This window comes from Akebia trifoliata, chromosome 15, assembly GCF_017979445.1.
Source record: "Akebia trifoliata isolate Shusen 1 chromosome 15, ASM1797944v1, whole genome shotgun sequence".
NCBI classification, from domain to species: Eukaryota; Viridiplantae; Streptophyta; class Magnoliopsida; order Ranunculales; family Lardizabalaceae; genus Akebia; species Akebia trifoliata.
The window spans coordinates 24,822,301-24,841,931 of NC_141389.1; the positions used below are offsets into that span (position 1 = coordinate 24,822,301).

Genomic DNA, 19,631 nt, shown 5'->3' on the forward strand with positions numbered 1-19,631 from the left:
TCTAAAAATGATTTTTAAACAAAAATATCATAATTACCTTTTCAGTGATTTTTGATGTTTAAATAAATATATTTATTTGAGAATATTTGAGTTATTTCTATATTTTATAATCTTTAAAACCCTTTTCTTAGATTGCCCAAAATACCCCCATGGGTTGTAAATTTTGACCTCGAGAAGACATCTTAAGTTGTTACTTTTGCTTCAGTTGCTTGGTGCCAAAGTCAACAGTTCCCAGTTTATTTGAGGCTTTTAGCTCTTCACATCTCTATTCTCTTGTGAGAACAAGAGTGAGAGATGATTTTTCCAGCAAAAGTTGCAGAAAGTTTGCCCATTCTCAACATGTGTTTCGCTCTTTCATCTTCATTCAGAGGTGCTCTTTAGAACAAAACCGTCAGTCTCTCTCTCTCTCTCTCCAACTTGTTTTTCTTCTCTTGTTGTTGTTTCTCTCAGTTTCAAAACCTACTTTTCTATGTTATTTACTGAATTTAAGTTCTACCCAAGATTGGATTTTAATATATCTTTAAACCCTTTCGTGTGTGTGCGTGTGTTTTTTCATCTTTTTCACCAATTTTAGAGTTCGATTTCATGACTTTGTGCTATTTTTCACAAGTTTTGTTCTCTATTTTATTGAATTTCAGCTTCAAAACCTACTTTTTTGTATATATATTATTTTACTGAATTTAAGTTCTACCCAAGATTGGATTTTAATATATCTCTAACCCTTTTGTGTGTGTGTGTGTGTTTTCCCATCTTTTTTTTACCAATTTTAGAGTTCAATTTCATGACTTTTATCTATTTGCACAATTTTTGTTCTCTATTTTATTGAATTTCAGCTTCATAAACATATTTTTTTGAGTTTGCAAGACTGCCTGAACTCTGCAATATTTTACACTCGTTCTATAGCTGTTCCATTTGAAATCTAAAAACCCATTTTAATGTCAATTTTTGTGATTTTTAGGTCTGCCCAAGTTGGGATTTTTCCGCTCTTTGCGTCAAAGCAAGGGATTTGAAGGGCTTCTACGCAAAGAAATGGCTTGGAATTTGAAGGGGTGCGATATGGGTCTAGACATTAAGGTAGGGGTAGTTCTTCCAGCAACAGAAGCTCACGCTGAAGAAGCCATTGGAGCTATCAAAGCTGGGAAAGTAATTGCTGTGCCGACCGATACCCTTTATGGGTTCGCTTGTGATGCCTGGTATAATATAGAATTTGATTGCTCATGTTTTTGAATATTTGAAATTTATTATAGTTTATTATTTGAATAAAAACTAATGAAAATTCATAAGTTTCATAGAGAACCCAAAAAAGATAGGATATTAGTGAATATGAAAGAGGGTGAAATAACTTGATGGTACAAATCCATTGGATAACCTAGTTTTACTGAAATCAAACAATTTATAATAAAAAAAAAAGGGATTATAGAGATGAAAAATCAATCTTTTCAAGGTCCTTCAAGGGGATCAGGACTACGTAGATCACTCAAGGGTGAGCCAAGCTCTAAATTGATAATTGATTCTGCATATGCGACATATATTATGTAGAGAGACTCTAACATTGAAGTAAGCCTAGCTTCAAGAGATTTTAGATTTCTTAATTAGTTGCCAACCAGAAATAAAGAAACCCAACTTAAACTAAAGGCAAATAGCTTCCATTCTAAGGCATCTTTTACCATTCATTATCATCTATGCTTTATCCTAAATATTAGGACTGACAACATGTATCATGTATCTCGGTTCACAGCTCAGTATTTGTGATGAGTAGTTGATGGTGATGAATGAGGATGAACATATTTATAATAATAAAAAATTAATGATGATGAACATGAATCCAATTTCGCCATTTAATTGTATCTTGAGCCATCTCTTTGGTCGAGGTATGTGTCTTCATCACATGCCCAAAACCGTCTCAACAACGAGTTTGGATCCATGTTAAGAGTTTGACACTATTTTATGTCAGCTGTCAACCTGATGCAAAGCCCCTCCATCAGGGCCGGGACCGATACAAAACGTTGGCCCCAAAACATTGAATGTTTCGGAATGTATCAGTTTGTATCGGAATGTTTTGGTCAAGATAGTATCAGTTTTTCTCTTGATCGAAACATTGCCTTGTGACGAGATTTTAAACCTCGGCAATGATTATCAAATCCAACTGTTGTTTGTGGGCAATTAAAATAAGAGAGCTTCTATTGCCACACCAACTTTTACTAACAGCACCCTAAGATGTGTGCTAATTCTTTGGTGATTTATATATGAATTGGGGCGGCGTTAGAAAAAGTTGGTATGGCAATAGAATCTCTCTAAAGTAAACCTTTTTTTTCCTCAGAGAAAACATTTAAACCCAAAAATGCAATATTTCTGTTGGTTTTTGGGATGTATGTTCTCAGTTAAAAGAAGGTTTGCACTTACACACAGTCACTCTATTCAAACAATGTTGCTGTTACAACTAAACACTCCCATGTAGCTCTATGAAGTCTGCAACCTTCTTAACCTCTGTCAAGGTCATCTAGATGTAATCCTTGAGCATATTAGCAAATCAAGAACTCTCACTTTGTTCTACTCTCATAGAATACTTTACTCATTCTTGATGTTTTTTCAATGTGCATTTTCTTATGTTACTAACTCGTAATTCTGATTCATGAGAGGGTTTTGTTTTACAGTTCTACAGAAGCAATTGATAGGATTTATGAGATCAAAGGGCGTAAACAAACAAGCCCTCTAGCTATTTGTGTTGGGGATGTATGGGACACAAAACGGTTTGCTGTCACAGACCATTTGCCACATGGATTGCTTGACAGTCTACTTCCGGGACCTGTCACTGTTGTGCTAAAGCGAGGTTTGCTACTCTTTTACATTTATTCAATTGTTTATATTTAAAAAAAAAAGAGCAAAATTTTCAATGAGTAGATGTAAGAAACCCGTCTAGCAGATGTTAAAGAGACTATCAATGGTATAGAACTAAAGATGTCATTTTTGGGTTTTGTTAACATGTGCCTTATGGACACTCGTTAAGGTGCATTAAATACACTTTGGAAATAAGCATTTCTACCAAAATTCCCTCAAATGCTTATTTCCAATTGGTATTTAATGCACCTTTACGTGTGCCCTTAGGTGCATGTTAACAAACCCTGTCATTTTTTTGTGGTTCATTTTTACTATTATAATGAGAGGTGGAGTAGAAATGGTTCGACACCAAAATTTGAGTTGTCGTAAATGCCCCCACTTTTATATTTAAATTTAATAGAATTAGGGTCATTTTAGTAAAAAAAACCCAGAAAATTTCAACCCATGACCCTAAATCACGTTGCTTAGTTTTTGAAATTACAAAGAATATCCTTTTTTTACTGTCTAATCTACAAAACCCTTTAATCATTATTTTAAATTACAAGTAAACCCTTATGATACATGTGCGTTTGCACATGCCACCTTCTAGTCAGAATAATGGGACAAGTCATCAAGGGTGGTTAATTTTGGCCTGTGTGAGTGGTTCGTCTTACATATGGCATGTATGCCATATGTATTCCTACTCTGTTAGCATATTGTGTTACTAACTGCGAGATTGGTAGCTTATATTTTCTCGTAGTAATTAAGGACTAGGAACTATAATTTCTTTTTTCGCAGGTGAATCTAGCATCCTTGAGAAGTCCTTGAACCCAGGATTGGACAGTATAGGAGTTCGTGTGCCCGATTCCAACTTTATTCGGGTAATTGCCCGTGGTTCAGGAAGTGCACTAGCCCTCACAAGTGCAAACCTATCTGGGCTGCCTAGTAGTGTGTGCATCAAAGATTTTGAAGCCCTTTGGGAGCACTGTGCATATGTTTATGACGGTGGTTTGCTTCCTTCAGGGCGTGCTGGATCAACTGTTGTAGATCTCACAAGGCTAGGAAAATACAAGATCCTTAGACCTGGAAGGTAAACTCCAATGAGTCCGACTAACCTTACTTAGTAAGATTTGAAATCTTACTAAGGGTCATTGAGCTCACCTTCTGGCATCCCAAAACATGATCCGATGCCACAGGGTTGTAGAGAACTAATTCTATGAACTTTAAAAAAAAATGTTATTTTTCATAGTTGAATTTAATTTTAAATTTGGGAGTTCCGTGGAAGTTCAGTAGGTGTCCATTTTCAAAACCTTGCATCAAGCCCAGAATTTTTTATTTTATTTTTGGGATATGAGTTTTTCCATGAAATCTAGAGGGCTGTGGTGTTGGATTGCCAATGTGGTAATCCATGTGAGCTCAAGGATCCGTAGTAAGAGTTAAAATCTTACTAAGTTAGTAAGGAAAGTGAAACCTGAGTTGGCCTATAACTCGGTTGTGTACTCTATTACGTTCCCTGAGTACTCTATTGTGCTTGTGTAGTTTTGAGTTGGCTCTACACTAACTAAATTACCCCCTTAACTCACATCTCAATCGAGGATACTTGATGAATTTTTTAGGAGCTGGTTGAGTTCTAAACGTTGATCATGTTTGTGCTTTAGCTTATGTTCTAAACCTTGTTTGTTCCTAGTTTTGAAATCCCTCGTACATGGTTGGGGACTGTTAGGTTTGACTTAATGTTGACTTGGTCAAAATCAAGAACCTAGTCTGGTGAAATAAGAAGTGTCCTTGTGATTTATGCCAAGTATAACATCATTGTGGTTTATGTTAAGAGTCATGCTCGAGTGACCTCAAGCTTGTACTTCATATCGCACATCTTGATGTGAAAGTGAATAGGAACCATAGATGCTTTTTCACTCGTATCTCGATGAAATCATCTATGGTTCCCATACACTTTCACGTCAGGATGTTGGATGTGAGGTACAATCTTGAGGTCACTTCAGCATTATTCGTATGTTAAATGTATGGGTGCAACCAGTGTTTGAAGCTTAAAGAAAAAAATTATACTAATAACCACAGTAATAAAGTGTATCCAGCATATATTTTACTTCTATTTTTAATATGTTGCGTCAGAGGCTTGTGCTACACATATGCTTATGGTAGTTTTAGGTCGTCTGAACTTATTTATTATTATTATTTTTGTTTATTGTACCCGGAACCCATTGTTTTTTAGGGATACTTGGATATTACATTTTCTCTTAAAACTTTGTTGTTATGTAATGGGTCTGACCTTGTATTTGCAGTGCCATGGAGGAGACTCTATCGATTCTTCAAAAATACTCCCTACAGGACGATGACCACGAAGAAGCGCCTTGAGAGAAGTCTCTTGGGATACAAAGTTTTGTTTCTTTGGTGGGATTTTTTAGGCCGATTCTTCTTGATCTCGAATTCTACGTCTTCTGTAACTGAAGAAGCTCGATGGGAGTGAGTCTAGGACACTAGTAGATAGAGATGTACCCATTACTGATCAGTGCCCATTTGATTTATATGAATGATAACATATCATTTTAATTTAAAGAAGAAAAATAGATACCTTTATTTATTTATTTATTAGAAAATTATCTGTATTGGGAATCCCTTTTGATCTTCTTAAAGTTTATTCTCTTTTTTGTGACTCGTTCGATGAGCAAACTGTGGTATCAAGAAACTGAATCACAACACATTAACGTGAAAGTGGCAAGATAGGGAATTTGTTTCTGGTTGCATGTTCTTGAATTAGCTTAATTGTATTCCTGGTTCTTTTGTCTGATTGGTCTGTACTGTGTTTTCTGTTTCTTAACCTATTTTAATTTGGTTCTTTATCAATCTCTACAAGTCTTGTTGGGTGTGTTCGATTTTGGTTGCCATGCTAATCAAATGCAAATAGTGGTGATTGGTTTACAGTGTCAACAGGTCCACCTATGACCAGGCCTTCCAGTTGGGTTGTAGATCTTGGTGCAATGGGCAATACTCAAAACAATGTATTTGTCTCCTTCGATACTCAAAAGGCCAGCAATGTTCCATAAAACATGGGAAACAGGTCCAAACGTGCAGCGTCAAGTGGGAAAAGCAAACATGGGGGAACCAAAAGAATTCTAATGGGAACCTATTTTCTGGTCATTGGGGGACGGGGGTTTTCGTGGTTATTCAGTTGGGGTAGTGGATCATTCAAGGCATCCCAAAACGAGGACAGTGTGCAGATATCATGAGAAAGGGCATTGCAAGAAGTGAGCTTACTGTGGTTATCTGCACGTGTGTCAATGGAGACCACCATTGTGTACATGCAGGCTGGCGAGGCCGTGGTCCAATTAGATGAACGGTTTGGATCATTCTCGCAGCTTTGGCTAAATTGTCTGGACCCACTTTTATATGGGTGTTGTATCCTCCCTTTCAATCTGAGTTTGTTTTTTTTTTTTTTTTTGAAAAGTATAATATATTGATCAAAAAGGGAAGACAAGAAACAAAGAGGCCGAGAGAGCCTCAAAGAAAAGTAACAAAAAACACTAGTCGTTACACAAGGAGTGCCATCTAAATACAAAATCATCAAATGTAGTTCCCGCGAACTCTATGTTCTGTTTTGACCAAAGGTATAACAAACCCAAGATCTCCAAGAAACCTGCATGAAAGTTGTTACTCTTGTTATTGAACACTCTGTTGTTTCTCTCGTTCCAAATCCCCCAAGTGATAGCCGAGGGAAGCATAGCCCAAAGGATCTTTTTTCTACTCTTTTTACTGAGTTTGTTTTTTATGGACCATTGGTTTCAAATTTATTGTTTACAACTTTATATCTGCGTATCCTGATGCAAATGATCATTATTGGAAAAAAATGTTCGTGTTAACCATCGTGCCCACGTATAACAACCCCTTTCCTTGAGTCGTGGGTGCCTCGACTCTTGCCTTCATGACATTGAGAAGCTCAAGAGAACTCACCGTGGTGCTCTCTTCTTCTCGTTTTCCTTTATTTGGGAGGTCATCAGATTGATGGCCTTCTTCTTGGGACAATATCGCATGAAGTGCAACCCATCACAATAGGTGTTAATTTAGATAGTCGTCACTTATTTCTTCTACTTGAGTACAAAGCTACATTTGTTAGTCGATGAAACTTATCGAAGATAGGTTGTATGGACTGATAACATTGTTTAAAAAGAAAAAGAAAAATAATTTTTTATTATTAGAACTATCGCTATTAGATATTTTAATTAAAAAAAATGAGAAAATTCCTTTCCAGTGTTACGGAAAATCTTTATTTCTCAATTATAAATTTTTTTTTCCCCATTATTAGAGAATAATGATTTTCTAACCACCCCCTCAGAATTACGCTCCCATCACAGAATTGTAGATCATTTGCCTCAAGATACGTAGAATCATAAATCTTTTTCTTGTATATCCCGAGGCAAATGATCTATGATTTTGTGATAGGGGTGTGTGTGAGAGGGGGCCGTCAGATTATCATGACTCTTTATTTGATGGTCTCCAATTAAATATTTACGATCGTCTTTGTTTATTGTGGTAAAATAAAATTTTAATATAATAATTAAAAAGTTGTATATAATTACAGGAATCACATTATAGTCCACATGCACTTTCCTAGTATATATAAAAGAAAAATAAAGACTAATGATAATTTGACTCTAAAATTTTCACACAGTCAGTACTTGGCCGACATGACAAGTGCACAGAACCATAGATCTTTTTCCTTATTTATCTCGAAGAAAAAGATCTATGATTCTGTGCACTTGCCATGTTGACTTAGTACTGATTGAAAGAAAATTTTCAAAGCCGAATATTGTGGCTCAAAAAAAAATTCTTTTATTTGAATTGTAACATAAGTTGAAAAAAATTCTAGACTTGAGTCCTTAAGAGCAAAAGCTCTGCGACGTGTTGGGTAGAAGAAAGACTATACAGGTGACATAGGATTTGCTAATGAAAATAAAAAGGTGGAAACGCGCCAGGTAGGGGTCGAACCTACGACTTTCTGCTTAGGAAACAGACGCTCTATCCACTGAGCTACAGGCGCTGCTTTGAGATAACTCATAAGAATTTTATAATTATTGTAAGATTAACGATGAAGTGACCTCATTGGAGAACACACGGGGCATCTTGACGTAGTGACGTATGCATGCCCATAGATGCGTTTTTTCCAAGATACGAGTAAAAATCATCTATGGACATGCACAAGCCATCACGTCAAGATGTCCCCCTCTAAGGTCACTCTAACACGACTCTTATTGTTAATATACCCCAAACACAACATTGGTTTTTCTTAAAAACTAAAGTAAAAAAATGCACCGTCTTCAAACAATCTTAAAGTGATCATGATCAAAGGGATCTTTTGGTTCATCCTTATGAATAAAATTAATTTGACTAAAAAAAAAGAGAAACTCGAGTGACGTGGAATGCACATAGAACCATAGATTTTTTTAAGACATTAAGTGCACAAAATCATAAATCTTTTTCCTTGTGCATCTCAAAAAAAAAGATCTATGGTTCTGTGCATTTGCCACGTCGACCAAGTACAAATTGAGTGAAAATTTTCAAGTTAGAATATAGACTCATTTTTTAATCATTTGCAATGAAAGATTTACTATTGCTTGGCGGTAATTGGGAAATCTCTTGCAAATCTTTCTTTTGAGGATGGTTGATATTTGCAATAAAAATTTTTATTATTATTTCTTGTCAAAATAAAACGTGGAAACAATTTTGACTTATTCAACATCATCAAAGAAATTATTCAAGTTACATATATACCCTCAGTACTTGTTACAATAACATGCATATGAATTTACAAAAAATACCTCCATGATGAGGGGTATTTTGGTAAATAAAGTTGACAAGAGGTATTTTTATAATTTTCATATGTAAGTAAATGTTATAATGAGATATATTTTATGCTATTGGAGTAAATATTGAGGGTTATTTTTATTAAATTTTTTTTTATGAGGGTACTTTTATAATTTTAATATGCAATTTAATGTATCTTGGAGGAGGGGTATTTTCATAAATTTAATAGCATATTATTGTAAGTATTTTTATAATTTGATTAACTTCCTTTATAAAAGTTATTTTAGTAATTTTATCATGCATAGAGTCAAATAATTTGTAATAATTTGTGATACCTCTATCGCGAACAAAGAGGAAGGAGGAAGATCGTCATCGTTAGCAGACGAAGTCGAAAAACAAATATGAATCGAAGAGTTAATCGATTTGTTTGGAATAATGAGTTTCGTCTTCGTTTTTGGGGGAATTGAAGATTTGTTTGAATCGAAGAGATGAGTTCGTTTCGATGGCAAATCGAAGAGTTCGGCTGGAAGAGGAAGATCTGAGTCAAAGAGGAAGAGTGAAACGAAGAGGAAGAGCAGATCTATCTTACGGGGAGGCAGTTGTAAATATTGAAAATTCGTTAGTTTAAAATCGATTGGAAACTAACAAATGATCTGAGCCGTCGATCTGGTGCACATCGAATGGTTGGAATAGTTTATATATATATATATATATATATATATATATATAATTTGTTGATAATTGAGTATCTATGTAGATAGCAAATTAGGTCTATATCTAGGCTTTGCCCAGTCCATAGACCATGATCTTGTCCAAGGACTAGTTCTTGGGCTTGTGCAATGCCCGCACATCACCTGCACCAGGTAAGTGAGGGTGTGCTCTCACAGGTGGTCCATGAGGAATTAATGCCTATACTATGTATCGAACTCACAACCTAGGGGGCATTAATCGCTTCTAAATTCGAAATTTCCATTAAGCAAACCCTTTGAGATTAATGATCTTCAGTACTTTTTGTGCCGTAAATCATTTGCTAAAATTTCTTAAGAATTTAGATGATACATGCAAATGAATTTTTCGCAATGTAAATCATTTGCATTGTGTAACCAAACAATAAAATTGATTTTAGCAAAGTATTTGCATCATTTTCATACCAAGCAAAGTCTGATTGTCTTTTTTTTCGAGTCATAATCAAGGGGAATATCTTCAAACCAGAAATAGTGGACAGTACCTCAAGTACTTCCACTTGGTTGATGATCATGATGAGTAAGGATTAAAATGGGTCGAGTTTTAGACAAGATAAGAGTATATCCATATTCATATCCGAATTCTTCTCGGATCCTATTAGCTTAAATTATATCCAAATCATTTTGCTTTGATTAAACTCATATACTGGTCTGACCTGACCGAATTAATTGATTCGGGTCGATCGATCAGATAATTTTGAATAATTCAACATTATTTTAAGAAAAGTTATTAAAGTAAGGTGACTTGAACTCAAAGTCTCATCTGTTTTTTAAATGAGGTCTTAGCTACTATACCAAACACTTGTTGCTTAAAGAAAGATACATCGAAAAATATAAAAATATAACTTACAAAATAATATATCATTTAAATTTAGATGGATATAGGAGTGAATATGTGTCCGACCTGAGTGTGATTCGAGTCAAGAGACATCATCTCATATCTGAACCATTTTTAATTCAGATATACTTGAAGAAATCAAATCCGTTAAATTCGAATCATTCGATTTTCGGATAAAATTCAACCCATTTTAAGCTCTAAATTGATGAGTTAATATATTATTGGGTACTACCAACGTTTCGGTGGTACGTGAACCATACTATAAATCATAGATTACAGAGGAGGCCATAGAGGTTTCTCTCTCTAAGACAAGTAGTAGTGAGTGCGCGTAGCCGCGTACGCACTAGTAGAACTTTCTGTTTGAGAGAGAGAGAGAGGGAGAGAGAGAGATGAAGATCGAAGAGGTTCAATCCACAACAAAGAAGCAGAGAATAGCTACTCATACACACATCAAAGGCCTTGGTCTCGAGGTACTCTGCTTCTCCTTCATCGCTCTTCTTCATGTTTGACTACTTCTGGTTAGATATATTAGGTTTAGGTTGTTTTTAGGGGTTTGGGTTCTGGGTTATGTTTGATATTCTATTTCATGTTCTCTTAGAGTTAGTATCGTGGATTTTTTCTTCTGTAATTTTTTGCATAAAAAGCTACAATTGTGTGTGTTTTAAAATTTTCCTGGGTTTCAATCGATGGAATCTCTTTCATTCTCTCCTGAAGATCAGATAATTTCAAAAGTTTATCACTTTTTTGGGTTCAAACTTCAAAGTTGTCATCTTTAGATAATTCTGAAATTTGAAACAATTTCACAAACAATCCGACTGTAAAACCCTTTTATGTACAAAATCAATTATTAATTTGGTCTCAGGATTTTAATTTCATTTGAAGTTCACTTTTTTAACAATATGTATGTTTATGTACAAAATCGGTGTTAATCCAGGTCAATGGAAGAGCTATTCCAATTCTCTCACGCCTTCTTATTTCGAGATCCGAAAATGTTACATTTTATTGCTTTTTTGTGTTCAAAGTTGTCATCTTTATAAGGAATTCTGAAATTTGAATGTTTTGATATGTTCTCAGGCTTCTTGAAACAATCTGACAGTAAAAACCCTTTTTTTCCCCTTGTATTGGACCTTATTTTATATTTAAATCAATTGTTATTTGGTCTCAGAATTTTGATTTTCATTTGAAGTTAACTCTTCTAACAATATGTATGTTTATTTATGTACAAAATCCGCTTTTTTTTTAATCCAGGCCAATGGAAGAGCAATTTCAATGGCTGCTGGATTTGTGGGTCAGGCCGGGGCCCGAGAAGCAGGGGGTCTTGTTGTTGATATGATACGACAGAAGAAAATGGCGGGCCGGGCGCTCCTACTTGCCGGGCCTCCTGGTACTGGAAAGACTGCATTGGCCCTTGGAATATCTCAGGAGCTTGGAAGCAAGGTACCTTCTTCAATTAAAATTTCAATGGTGACATCCATTTTGAAGCTTTTTCAATGAAAACTATGTATTTAAGTTTGGGTTTTACTTGCATGTTGATACACTTCAAAGCATTTACATTTTACGCTAAAAGAATGTTTTTAGCTTCAAATTCTAGATCTTTGATGTGTTCATATTTAAGTTTGGGGGCTCCAAGGTTAATTTTGGAGAGTTTCTATTGCCACACCCACTTTTGCTAACGCCACACCAACTGTGCAATTCTTTGGTGATTTATATAGGAATTGGTGTGGAATTAGTAAAAGTTAGTGTGGCAATAGTAGCTCTCTTGGAAGGTTGGGTTTTACTTTCGTGTTGATACACTTTGAAACGTTTGCTTTTTTATGCTAAAAGAATGTTTTTGGTTTCAAATTCTAGATCTTTGATGTGTTCTTCATTTGTTCAATGAAAACTATGTATTTAAGTTTGGGGTATAAGAATGACCACTTAGCTAAGTGGTAAGACCTTGTGGAGGTTGTTCCCAAGGTCTTAGGTTCAAACACCCTGAACCCCTCTTATACTAATGTTAACTATTAACCACTAACCCCATCAAGCAAAAAAGAAAAAAAGTTTGGGGTACAGTGCTTGGTGTTGCCACCATGGAATTTGCTCCAAGGTTAATTTTGGAAGGTTGGGTTTTACTTGTGTGTTGATACACTTAGAAACATTTGCTTTTTGTGCTAAAATAATGTTTTTTGATTCAAATTCTGGATCGATGATGTGTTCATCATTTGATTTGGCTCTAAAGAACATTATACTTTTTTTTTAAATTGCAGGTTCCATTCTGCCCAATGGTTGGATCAGAAGTTTATTCCTCAGAAGTAAAGAAAACTGAGGTTCTAATGGAAAATTTCCGAAGGGCTATTGGTCTACGTATCAAAGAAAATAAGGAGGTCTATGAAGGAGAGGCAAGATATTTATCTCATTTTATATTATTGTGGAAGAGAGTAGTTGTTTATGCAGGACATAACTCACAGAAAGCAAAACTAAATATGAGAGACAGAAAAATAAGTGATAAGAAGAATCATTCTACTTGTTGGATTTTGGGTTAGGTTGAGAACAAACCTGGTTCTTCCATTGGATGGACTCAGTACGACACACTACCTAATTGCATGGGCTTCACATCTCACCCAACTGATAGTTATTGGAACGTGGCCTTCATGGGTGGTTGTGTTTGAGCCCAAAATTGGGTTGAAAGATCTTTGTATGTAATTTTCATTTTCAATTTTCATAAAAAAAATAAAATTCCCCTTGATTCTAATGCATTGGGCATCTAATCTTGTTTTAGGTGACTGAACTCTCACCAGAAGAAACCGAGAGCACGACAGGTGGCTATGGGAAGAGCATTAATCACGTAATTATTGGGCTAAAAACTGTCAAAGGAACCAAACAATTGAAGTTGGACCCGACTATTTATGATGCTTTAATTAAGGAAAAGGTAATTGCTTTTAGTTTGTTCAGTTCTAGTGACCTAAAACTGTATTATGGTTCCATTGATATATATTTTTCTTGGGTTTAAAATTTTCACTAAACCATGGCATCATCATCACGGCCATATCCAATCAATTTAGTATTTGTTGACGAATCTTGTTCCTTCATTCAATTAGTGTTGGTTGAATGAATCTTGTTGCTCTTCAGTTTTGCACCGGCTGTCAAGTTGGTCTTACCCTATGTTACTGGGTTAGCTATGGTAGTGAACCATGAACTGGTACAAACCGAACCAGTTCGAGGTTCGGTTCGTAATGGGTACGTCAAAATAGCGAACCTAACGAACCCTCGTATTTTGGTGAATTTTAGAGATGCCCCCATGGTTTGTTCAATATTAGAGATAACCATTATTTTAAAAATTCCAAGATTTGATCAATATTAAAGATACCCCTTTGTTTTTTAAACTGATGATATGCTCCCTTGACCTGCTTCTTCTGTGAGATTAACATAAACGATTTAAATATCTGCCACGAACTACCTCTATGAACCAGGTTCGTTCAAGAGTGGTGAACCACAAACCCAAATTTGAACTAAGCGAACCAACGAACCAAGTAACATAGGTCTTACCCTCATCAGCGTAGTGTAAAGAAACATCAGATAGGCAGAGTTTTCAGTAAATTATATTTTAAGCTCTTATAAACAACTTTCCTGGAACACTATGTGAGTTTTTTTTAATCATATAATGAATTATTGATTTTTTTATATTATATAATGAATGAGATGTGGAATTTCAGGCTCATCAGTTTGTGACACTGGTGTCTCCACATTTATTTAATTAATTACTTATGGACTTCATATATGGACTTCAGGTCGCTGTTGGTGATGTCATATACATTGAGGCAAACAGTGGAGCAGTTAAAAGGGTTGGTAGAAGTGATGCTTTTGCTACAGAATTCGACCTTGAGGCGGAGGAGTATGTTCCACTTCCTAAAGGAGAGGTTCACAAGAAAAAGGAGATAGTTCAGGTTTGATTTGTATTCGAACTAAAACCTTCTTTTATGTTATCTATAATATTATTATAATGATTGTAGTGTGACTTATCATCCTATGGTTTTATCTTGTCATCTATGAGAAACTTGCCGTTCTTTTTAATTGCCTTGCTTTGTCTGGTTCATCTATTTGAGTAGATAATTTACACTGAACCCAAGCATATATCATCAAAAGAAATGTGGATGGGTTCTTCAAGTTGTTAATGTTCACTGCAAATCTGGGAAGTTGCATGCTTGAAATTTTAATCTAGTGTGCTTAAATTATTGCTGAGTAGAATTGTAGGTAGTTACACTTGTAGCTTCTCATTAAGAAACATTATATTTGTTTTTTAGCATCTCATTTAGACTAACAGTGGCTGGTCATCTCAACCGCCTTTTTCTCTTTTTTTAAATTTTACTTACCACAACAATAAAAATGTAGCTAATAATTAGCCCCCAATTGTCCGCTAACATATCATGTATACAATTTTGTCTATCAGGCTTGTTGCTCCACCAATGAAATCAAATACATAGGTATTTTCACACCTAAGTTAGGTATTAAATTTTGGTTGACATTTATCTCATGCCGCTTGGAAATGGAATATATTTTTTTTCAAACAACATGAAAATTAATGCCATTTTCATGGAAATGATGGTACTATTGAGGAAATTTTCATTGAAGTTATAGGAAATGCTAAAATAAGCAGGAAAACACTCATAACTCCAATACACAACCACATGCATTGTAGCAATAAATTTGAATGGTGTTCCACTACACATTACACGTCTGATAGCCAAAAGCAACTACATTATACATGGAAATGATGATAGTCATTTGGCATTAACTACATACCTTAATAATTTTTCTATTTTTTGGTTTTTAAGTATGTACAGTTAAATTACTAATAAATCCAACTAATTACAACCAGAAAGATTGTATGTATGTGCTAATATCTGCGTGCAAATATGCTTAAAATACATCAAAATAAGATGATGTGTTTGTATATTTATATATTTTATATTTTGCTAATCTATAGTAACTTATTTCTACTACCAAATTGGTATTATTTGCAATATATATGCCATTTCTACAAGACTTTGTATAGATATACATACATTTTTTTTATTATAAAATTTGTTAAAATTCTTATAACAATTTTTTCAAAGAACCATAAATACACAGAAAAGAATATAGTGGTTGAAAATCATTATTTATCAAAATATTTTCACTATACTCTTGCGTTTTTATATTTGAAATTTGATTACTTAGGTTGAATTTTATTGTGCACCAAAATATTCTGCAAAATGCTGCTGCTATATATATAGACAGAACTGTCATTTGAATTTCCAGTCGTGCATAGTGGAAATGGAATATTTCAGTATATTTCTAGGAAATATGTTGAAATATAATTCCATTAATATAGGCAGGTAGGATAAACCTGTGGTTATTACTTCCTCTGATGGTGCTCATTGACATGTCAATGGGAGAGCTTCCCCTGGTATTGCAAAAAATTCAGAATCCTTTTCAAGTTGTGTTAAATACAAGACCTTGGTGATGTTTCTGAGGCTCTTATTCTTAACAATGATATTGAAATATTTATCCAAGTGTTTGTAATGAGATGTTTGTAAACTCAGAGTCTTAGCTAAGGGCTTTTTTTCTCTTTTCTCTTGTTTTTGAGAAGGTTTTCTCGGCCTTCCCTGCTTGTTGGTTTATTGTTTCTTCCTTTTATCTATATATAAAAAATATATATTTATTGAAGTGTACAAATTTTCACTTGAAGGTGGAACGGATTATGCTGTGCCAATTTTATATGGAGGTTGTTGAGTGTATATTTTCCTCCACTCTCAGTTGTTTCATACCCCATTTAAGCCTTGTGACCCTCTTATATTCATAGTTCTCCCCTTCTCCAACAGATTGGTCTTTTGGAGTAGTTGGTTGGTTAACAGAGTTGACTCAAACACAAAGCTTGATTGACTCAGTATTTATTTTAGATTTTGCATTTATGCTATGATGCTAGGTCCATACAAGATGTAAAATGGATCAATTTTTTTTTTTTTTCTTTTTCTTGGTCTCAGAATAGATAAGTAGTGTGCACCTTGTTGCATCTATTCATTATTAAATTATAATAATGCTACCGATGGATGGGATGTTTCCCTTTACTGATGTCTCTTTGTTTCTTGCATGTTTGTACCCTCATTAGGATGTAACGCTACACGATCTTGATGCAGCAAATGCTCGTCCACAAGGTGGACAGGATATATTATCTCTAATGGGCCAGATGATGAAACCTAGGAAAACCGAGATCACTGATAAACTACGACAAGAAATAAACAAGGTTTTAATCTATGATTTTTATTGCAGATTACAACTTTCATTATTTTTTTTCTCTGAAAACATTTCAATAGCCTGGATTTGAGAAGCAAGGATGGAGATGCGCATGGCTTAACCCAAAAAAACTTTGCTTATGACAGGTTGTTAACCGGTATATTGATGAAGGTGTGGCAGAGCTTGTCCCTGGAGTCCTATTCATTGATGAGGTGCTTTTTTCCTTTAAAGTCTCTTGTAGGGGTGCAACTTGGTTCGGTTTACGGCCAAATCAGAACCAAACTGAAATAGGTCGGTATTCCACAAAATAAGAACCAGGACTGAACCAAGTGCCCATTAGAACCAAACCAAACCGAACTAAGGTCGGTTTGGTTCTATGGGTTGCCAGTATCTTATAAATCCCCTTGGAAACAATAAATTTTTAATGAAAAAAAAATAAAAATAAATGATGAACATCAAATTTCATATAACAAGTCATTAATCTATCCATAAAAAATGTAATCTATGTCTTAATTTCTAAAAAGTAGTAAGTCATTAATGGTGTTCGGTACTCGGTTTGCGTCAGTTCTTACAAGCCTTGGACCACTAACCAAACCGAATTGATCGGTTCTTCATTTTCTCAAACCAGAACTGAACCACAACTTGTTCCAAACCAAACCAGTCCAAAGCTATCGGGGTTGGTTTGGTTCTCGGTTTGAACCGGACCAAGTTGCACCCCTAGTATCTTGTATGTCCTGCATGGGTTAGGTTAGCCTGTATAAGCTCTCTGATTTATTCAATCTTATTTTGCAGGTTCACATGCTGGATATGGAATGCTTTTCATACCTGAACCGTGCTTTAGAGAGCTCGCTATCTCCTATAGTAGTTTTTGCCACAAATAGAGGAATATGTAATGTGAGGTATGTATGGAGTTCCAATTTTAATGTTCTAAAGTGAAAGCCTTTGGTCACTAGGTCATGTTGATTGAGAACTTATTGATTTCTTGGATAGTCGTGATATGTTCTTATATGGCTGGAGTTTCAAGCTTTGGTGCATACTTTTGGGGATTCAAGTGTGATAGAGCTCTGTTCTGTTATTTATACCCAATCCATAAAGGCGTTGTCTAGAAAAGTACAAGGAATTATTGAAGGGTCAATTACACTTTAACCCCATCTAGTTTGGAATAAATACATGTCGACTCCATAACACTTTAACTGTTTGGTTGACAGCAAGTCCCTTAGTCAATAAGTTTTATTGTTGAAATGTTAGGGGGTATACCAAACCACAAGGGGTGAAAGTGTAATTTACCCATTATTAAATCATGTAAATAGATACCTGAAATCATATCAATAGGAGAAGAGAACATATTTCAGGTGTACCGACATAGGCTACTCGGCATATGTCCAACATATTTGTCTTGCATAGAAATTTCATAACGTGGAGCGTTATGAACTCCTTTGTGTATTAGTGCTGAACTTTGTGGTATTTATTTGCAGAGGTACCGACATCAGTAGTCCTCACGGCGTACCTGTTGATTTGCTAGATCGACTGGTTATTATAAGGACAGAAACATATGGACCTGCTGACATGATACAGGTTTGTGATCCATCATTGATTATCCGCCTCCACAGTAGATAGCCATATTATCAAATTCTCACTTTTCTTTCTGCCGGGTTGTTACTTGGCCAGATATTAGCGATACGTGCCCAGGTGGAGGAACTTGTTGTCGATGAAGAAAGTCTGGCTCACCTTGGAGAGATCGGACAGCAGGCATCCTTAAGGTCTGAGTTCAATTTAAGATTTTATCAATGTCTCCTCCGTGCAGATTTTGAATTGCTAAGTGTATGCCAAATATGAGTTCCATATCAATGTGGTTTGATGATCGTATGGTAGCCTCTCGAGTTATCCCTCACTTTAAAGATTAAAACCATTCAAATATTAAAAACTATCCCTCACTGTAAAGATTAAAACCAGTCAAATATTACAAAAGTTCGTTTCCAGTTATTTCTTCAACATTACTAAGCATTATAACACATTCAAATAACTTCAACAGTTGTTTACAATTAGGATTAGGCCCATATAAAATCCTAAATCTACCAAATAGAAATCTAAAAAAGGAAAAAAAAAAGAGAGTTTCTGTTGGCACCCCAAGTTTTACTTATTCTCGTCCATTGACTTTTTTTATTTCTAATTGGGGGGTAACAAGTAAAAGTTGGGGTGCCAATAGTGGCTTTTTTTAATTTTATTTTTATAATCGCGAACATAAATATGAGTGCATGCTAGACGATTTCAATGTACATTCAGGACCATATATGCACATGACTACTTGCAGTTTACACTTGCAAGCAAACTCCCTTGCATGTACATATAGGTTGACTTACTGGCATGCCTCTTCTTGTTCACTCCACGCTGGCACACCCTAGCAACCTTGACATGTATTTATGGGTTTGTTATTGGCATACTTGCTCTTATGTGCATGAGTGTGTGTGATGTGCCTGCAAGTACCCCATACACACACACACTCACTCCTTCCTACCAATGTATGGTACTGTGGTTTATATAGTCATTAATCATTCCCATTATATTTTATTTATTTACTTAACTATAATTGGACTGCCAGGGGTTCATAATTCCTGATTTTGTTTCTTCAGGCATGCTGTTCAGCTTTTATCACCCGCTAGCATTGTGGCTAGAATGAATGGTCGTGACACCATTTGCAAGGTACATCGAAATTCCACTTATCTTTGTGTTAGTATATGCGTGTCTTGGAATTAAGTAAAGCAAAGACCTCTTTTTAAAGAAATCAATCTTAAAGAATTCTGTATTTGCTGACTCATTTTCATTTCTATTTGTAAAAATTCAAAGGCTGATCTTGAGGAAGTGAGTTCTCTATATCTGGATGCAAAATCTTCGGCGAGACTTCTTCAGGAACAGCAGGAAAGATATATCTCCTGATTAACTCCATTGTTTCAATTGCTTTCTTGGAGAAAGAACAGAAAAGTTGGTTACTTCTTCCAAACAGTGTGAGAAAAGAAAGGAAAACTGTCCAAGTCTGCACGAATCATTGGATTCAATTTTTTCCAGACCATTACCCCCCATTCAACTCAGAACTATTTTGGGTAGTTTGTACTCAGGGCACCATATTTGTGGAACTAAGCGAGGATGAGGAAAGAAAAAATACATGT

General features: G+C 35.2%; 2 protein-coding genes and 1 non-coding gene across 4 annotated transcripts; 2 read left to right on the forward strand and 1 right to left on the reverse strand.

Moving 5' to 3' along the window:
- The first annotated feature begins 214 nt into the window (after nucleotides 1-214).
- LOC147384745 (DHBP synthase RibB-like alpha/beta domain-containing protein) lies at nucleotides 215-5,441 on the forward strand. Of its 2 annotated transcripts, none has more exons than XM_086426465.1 (5): nucleotides 215-390; nucleotides 959-1,193; nucleotides 2,655-2,830; nucleotides 3,616-3,907; nucleotides 5,118-5,441. In XM_086426465.1, the coding sequence occupies exons 2-5, from the start codon at nucleotides 1,030-1,032 to the stop codon at nucleotides 5,188-5,190; spliced, it is 705 nt and encodes a 234-aa protein (XP_086282591.1). In that variant the 5' UTR covers nucleotides 215-390; nucleotides 959-1,029; the 3' UTR covers nucleotides 5,191-5,441. The 2 variants fall into 2 exon arrangements, with proteins under 2 accessions (XP_086282591.1, XP_086282590.1); XM_086426464.1 differs by having other exon boundaries at nucleotides 218-370.
- A 2,356-nt stretch (nucleotides 5,442-7,797) lies between these two features.
- Nucleotides 7,798-7,870, reverse strand: TRNAR-CCU (transfer RNA arginine (anticodon CCU)). The gene has a single exon. It is a non-coding gene; the product is annotated as a tRNA-Arg (tRNA).
- Nucleotides 7,871-10,521: 2,651 nt separating this feature from the next.
- On the forward strand, nucleotides 10,522-19,606 carry LOC147384747 (ruvB-like protein 1). Its single transcript, XM_086425864.1, has 12 exons — nucleotides 10,522-10,685; nucleotides 11,464-11,652; nucleotides 12,462-12,593; nucleotides 12,974-13,123; nucleotides 13,983-14,138; nucleotides 16,343-16,477; nucleotides 16,614-16,679; nucleotides 17,260-17,366; nucleotides 17,943-18,042; nucleotides 18,136-18,227; nucleotides 19,098-19,167; nucleotides 19,312-19,606. Exons 1-12 carry the CDS (start codon nucleotides 10,605-10,607, stop codon nucleotides 19,399-19,401), a joined length of 1,368 nt encoding a protein of 455 aa, XP_086281990.1. The 5' UTR covers nucleotides 10,522-10,604; the 3' UTR covers nucleotides 19,402-19,606.
- Nucleotides 19,607-19,631: the final 25 nt, after the last annotated feature.

Excerpts from the sequence above, each read along its gene's own strand:
- LOC147384745 (XM_086426464.1), top strand. The coding sequence starts at position 295 with ATGATTTTTCCAGCAAAAGTTGCAGAAAGTTTGCCCATTCTCAACATG. Across the intron at positions 371-958 it reads TCTTTCATCTTCATTCAGAG|GTCTGCCCAAGTTGGGATTT; the intron begins GTGCTCTTTAGA and ends TGTGATTTTTAG. Across the intron at positions 2,831-3,615 it reads CACTGTTGTGCTAAAGCGAG|GTGAATCTAGCATCCTTGAG; the intron begins GTTTGCTACTCT and ends CTTTTTTCGCAG.
- LOC147384747 (XM_086425864.1), top strand. The coding sequence starts at position 10,605 with ATGAAGATCGAAGAGGTTCAATCCACAACAAAGAAGCAGAGAATAGCT. Across the intron at positions 12,594-12,973 it reads AGGAGGTCTATGAAGGAGAG|GTGACTGAACTCTCACCAGA; the intron begins GCAAGATATTTA and ends ATCTTGTTTTAG. Across the intron at positions 17,367-17,942 it reads AGAGGAATATGTAATGTGAG|AGGTACCGACATCAGTAGTC; the intron begins GTATGTATGGAG and ends ATTTATTTGCAG.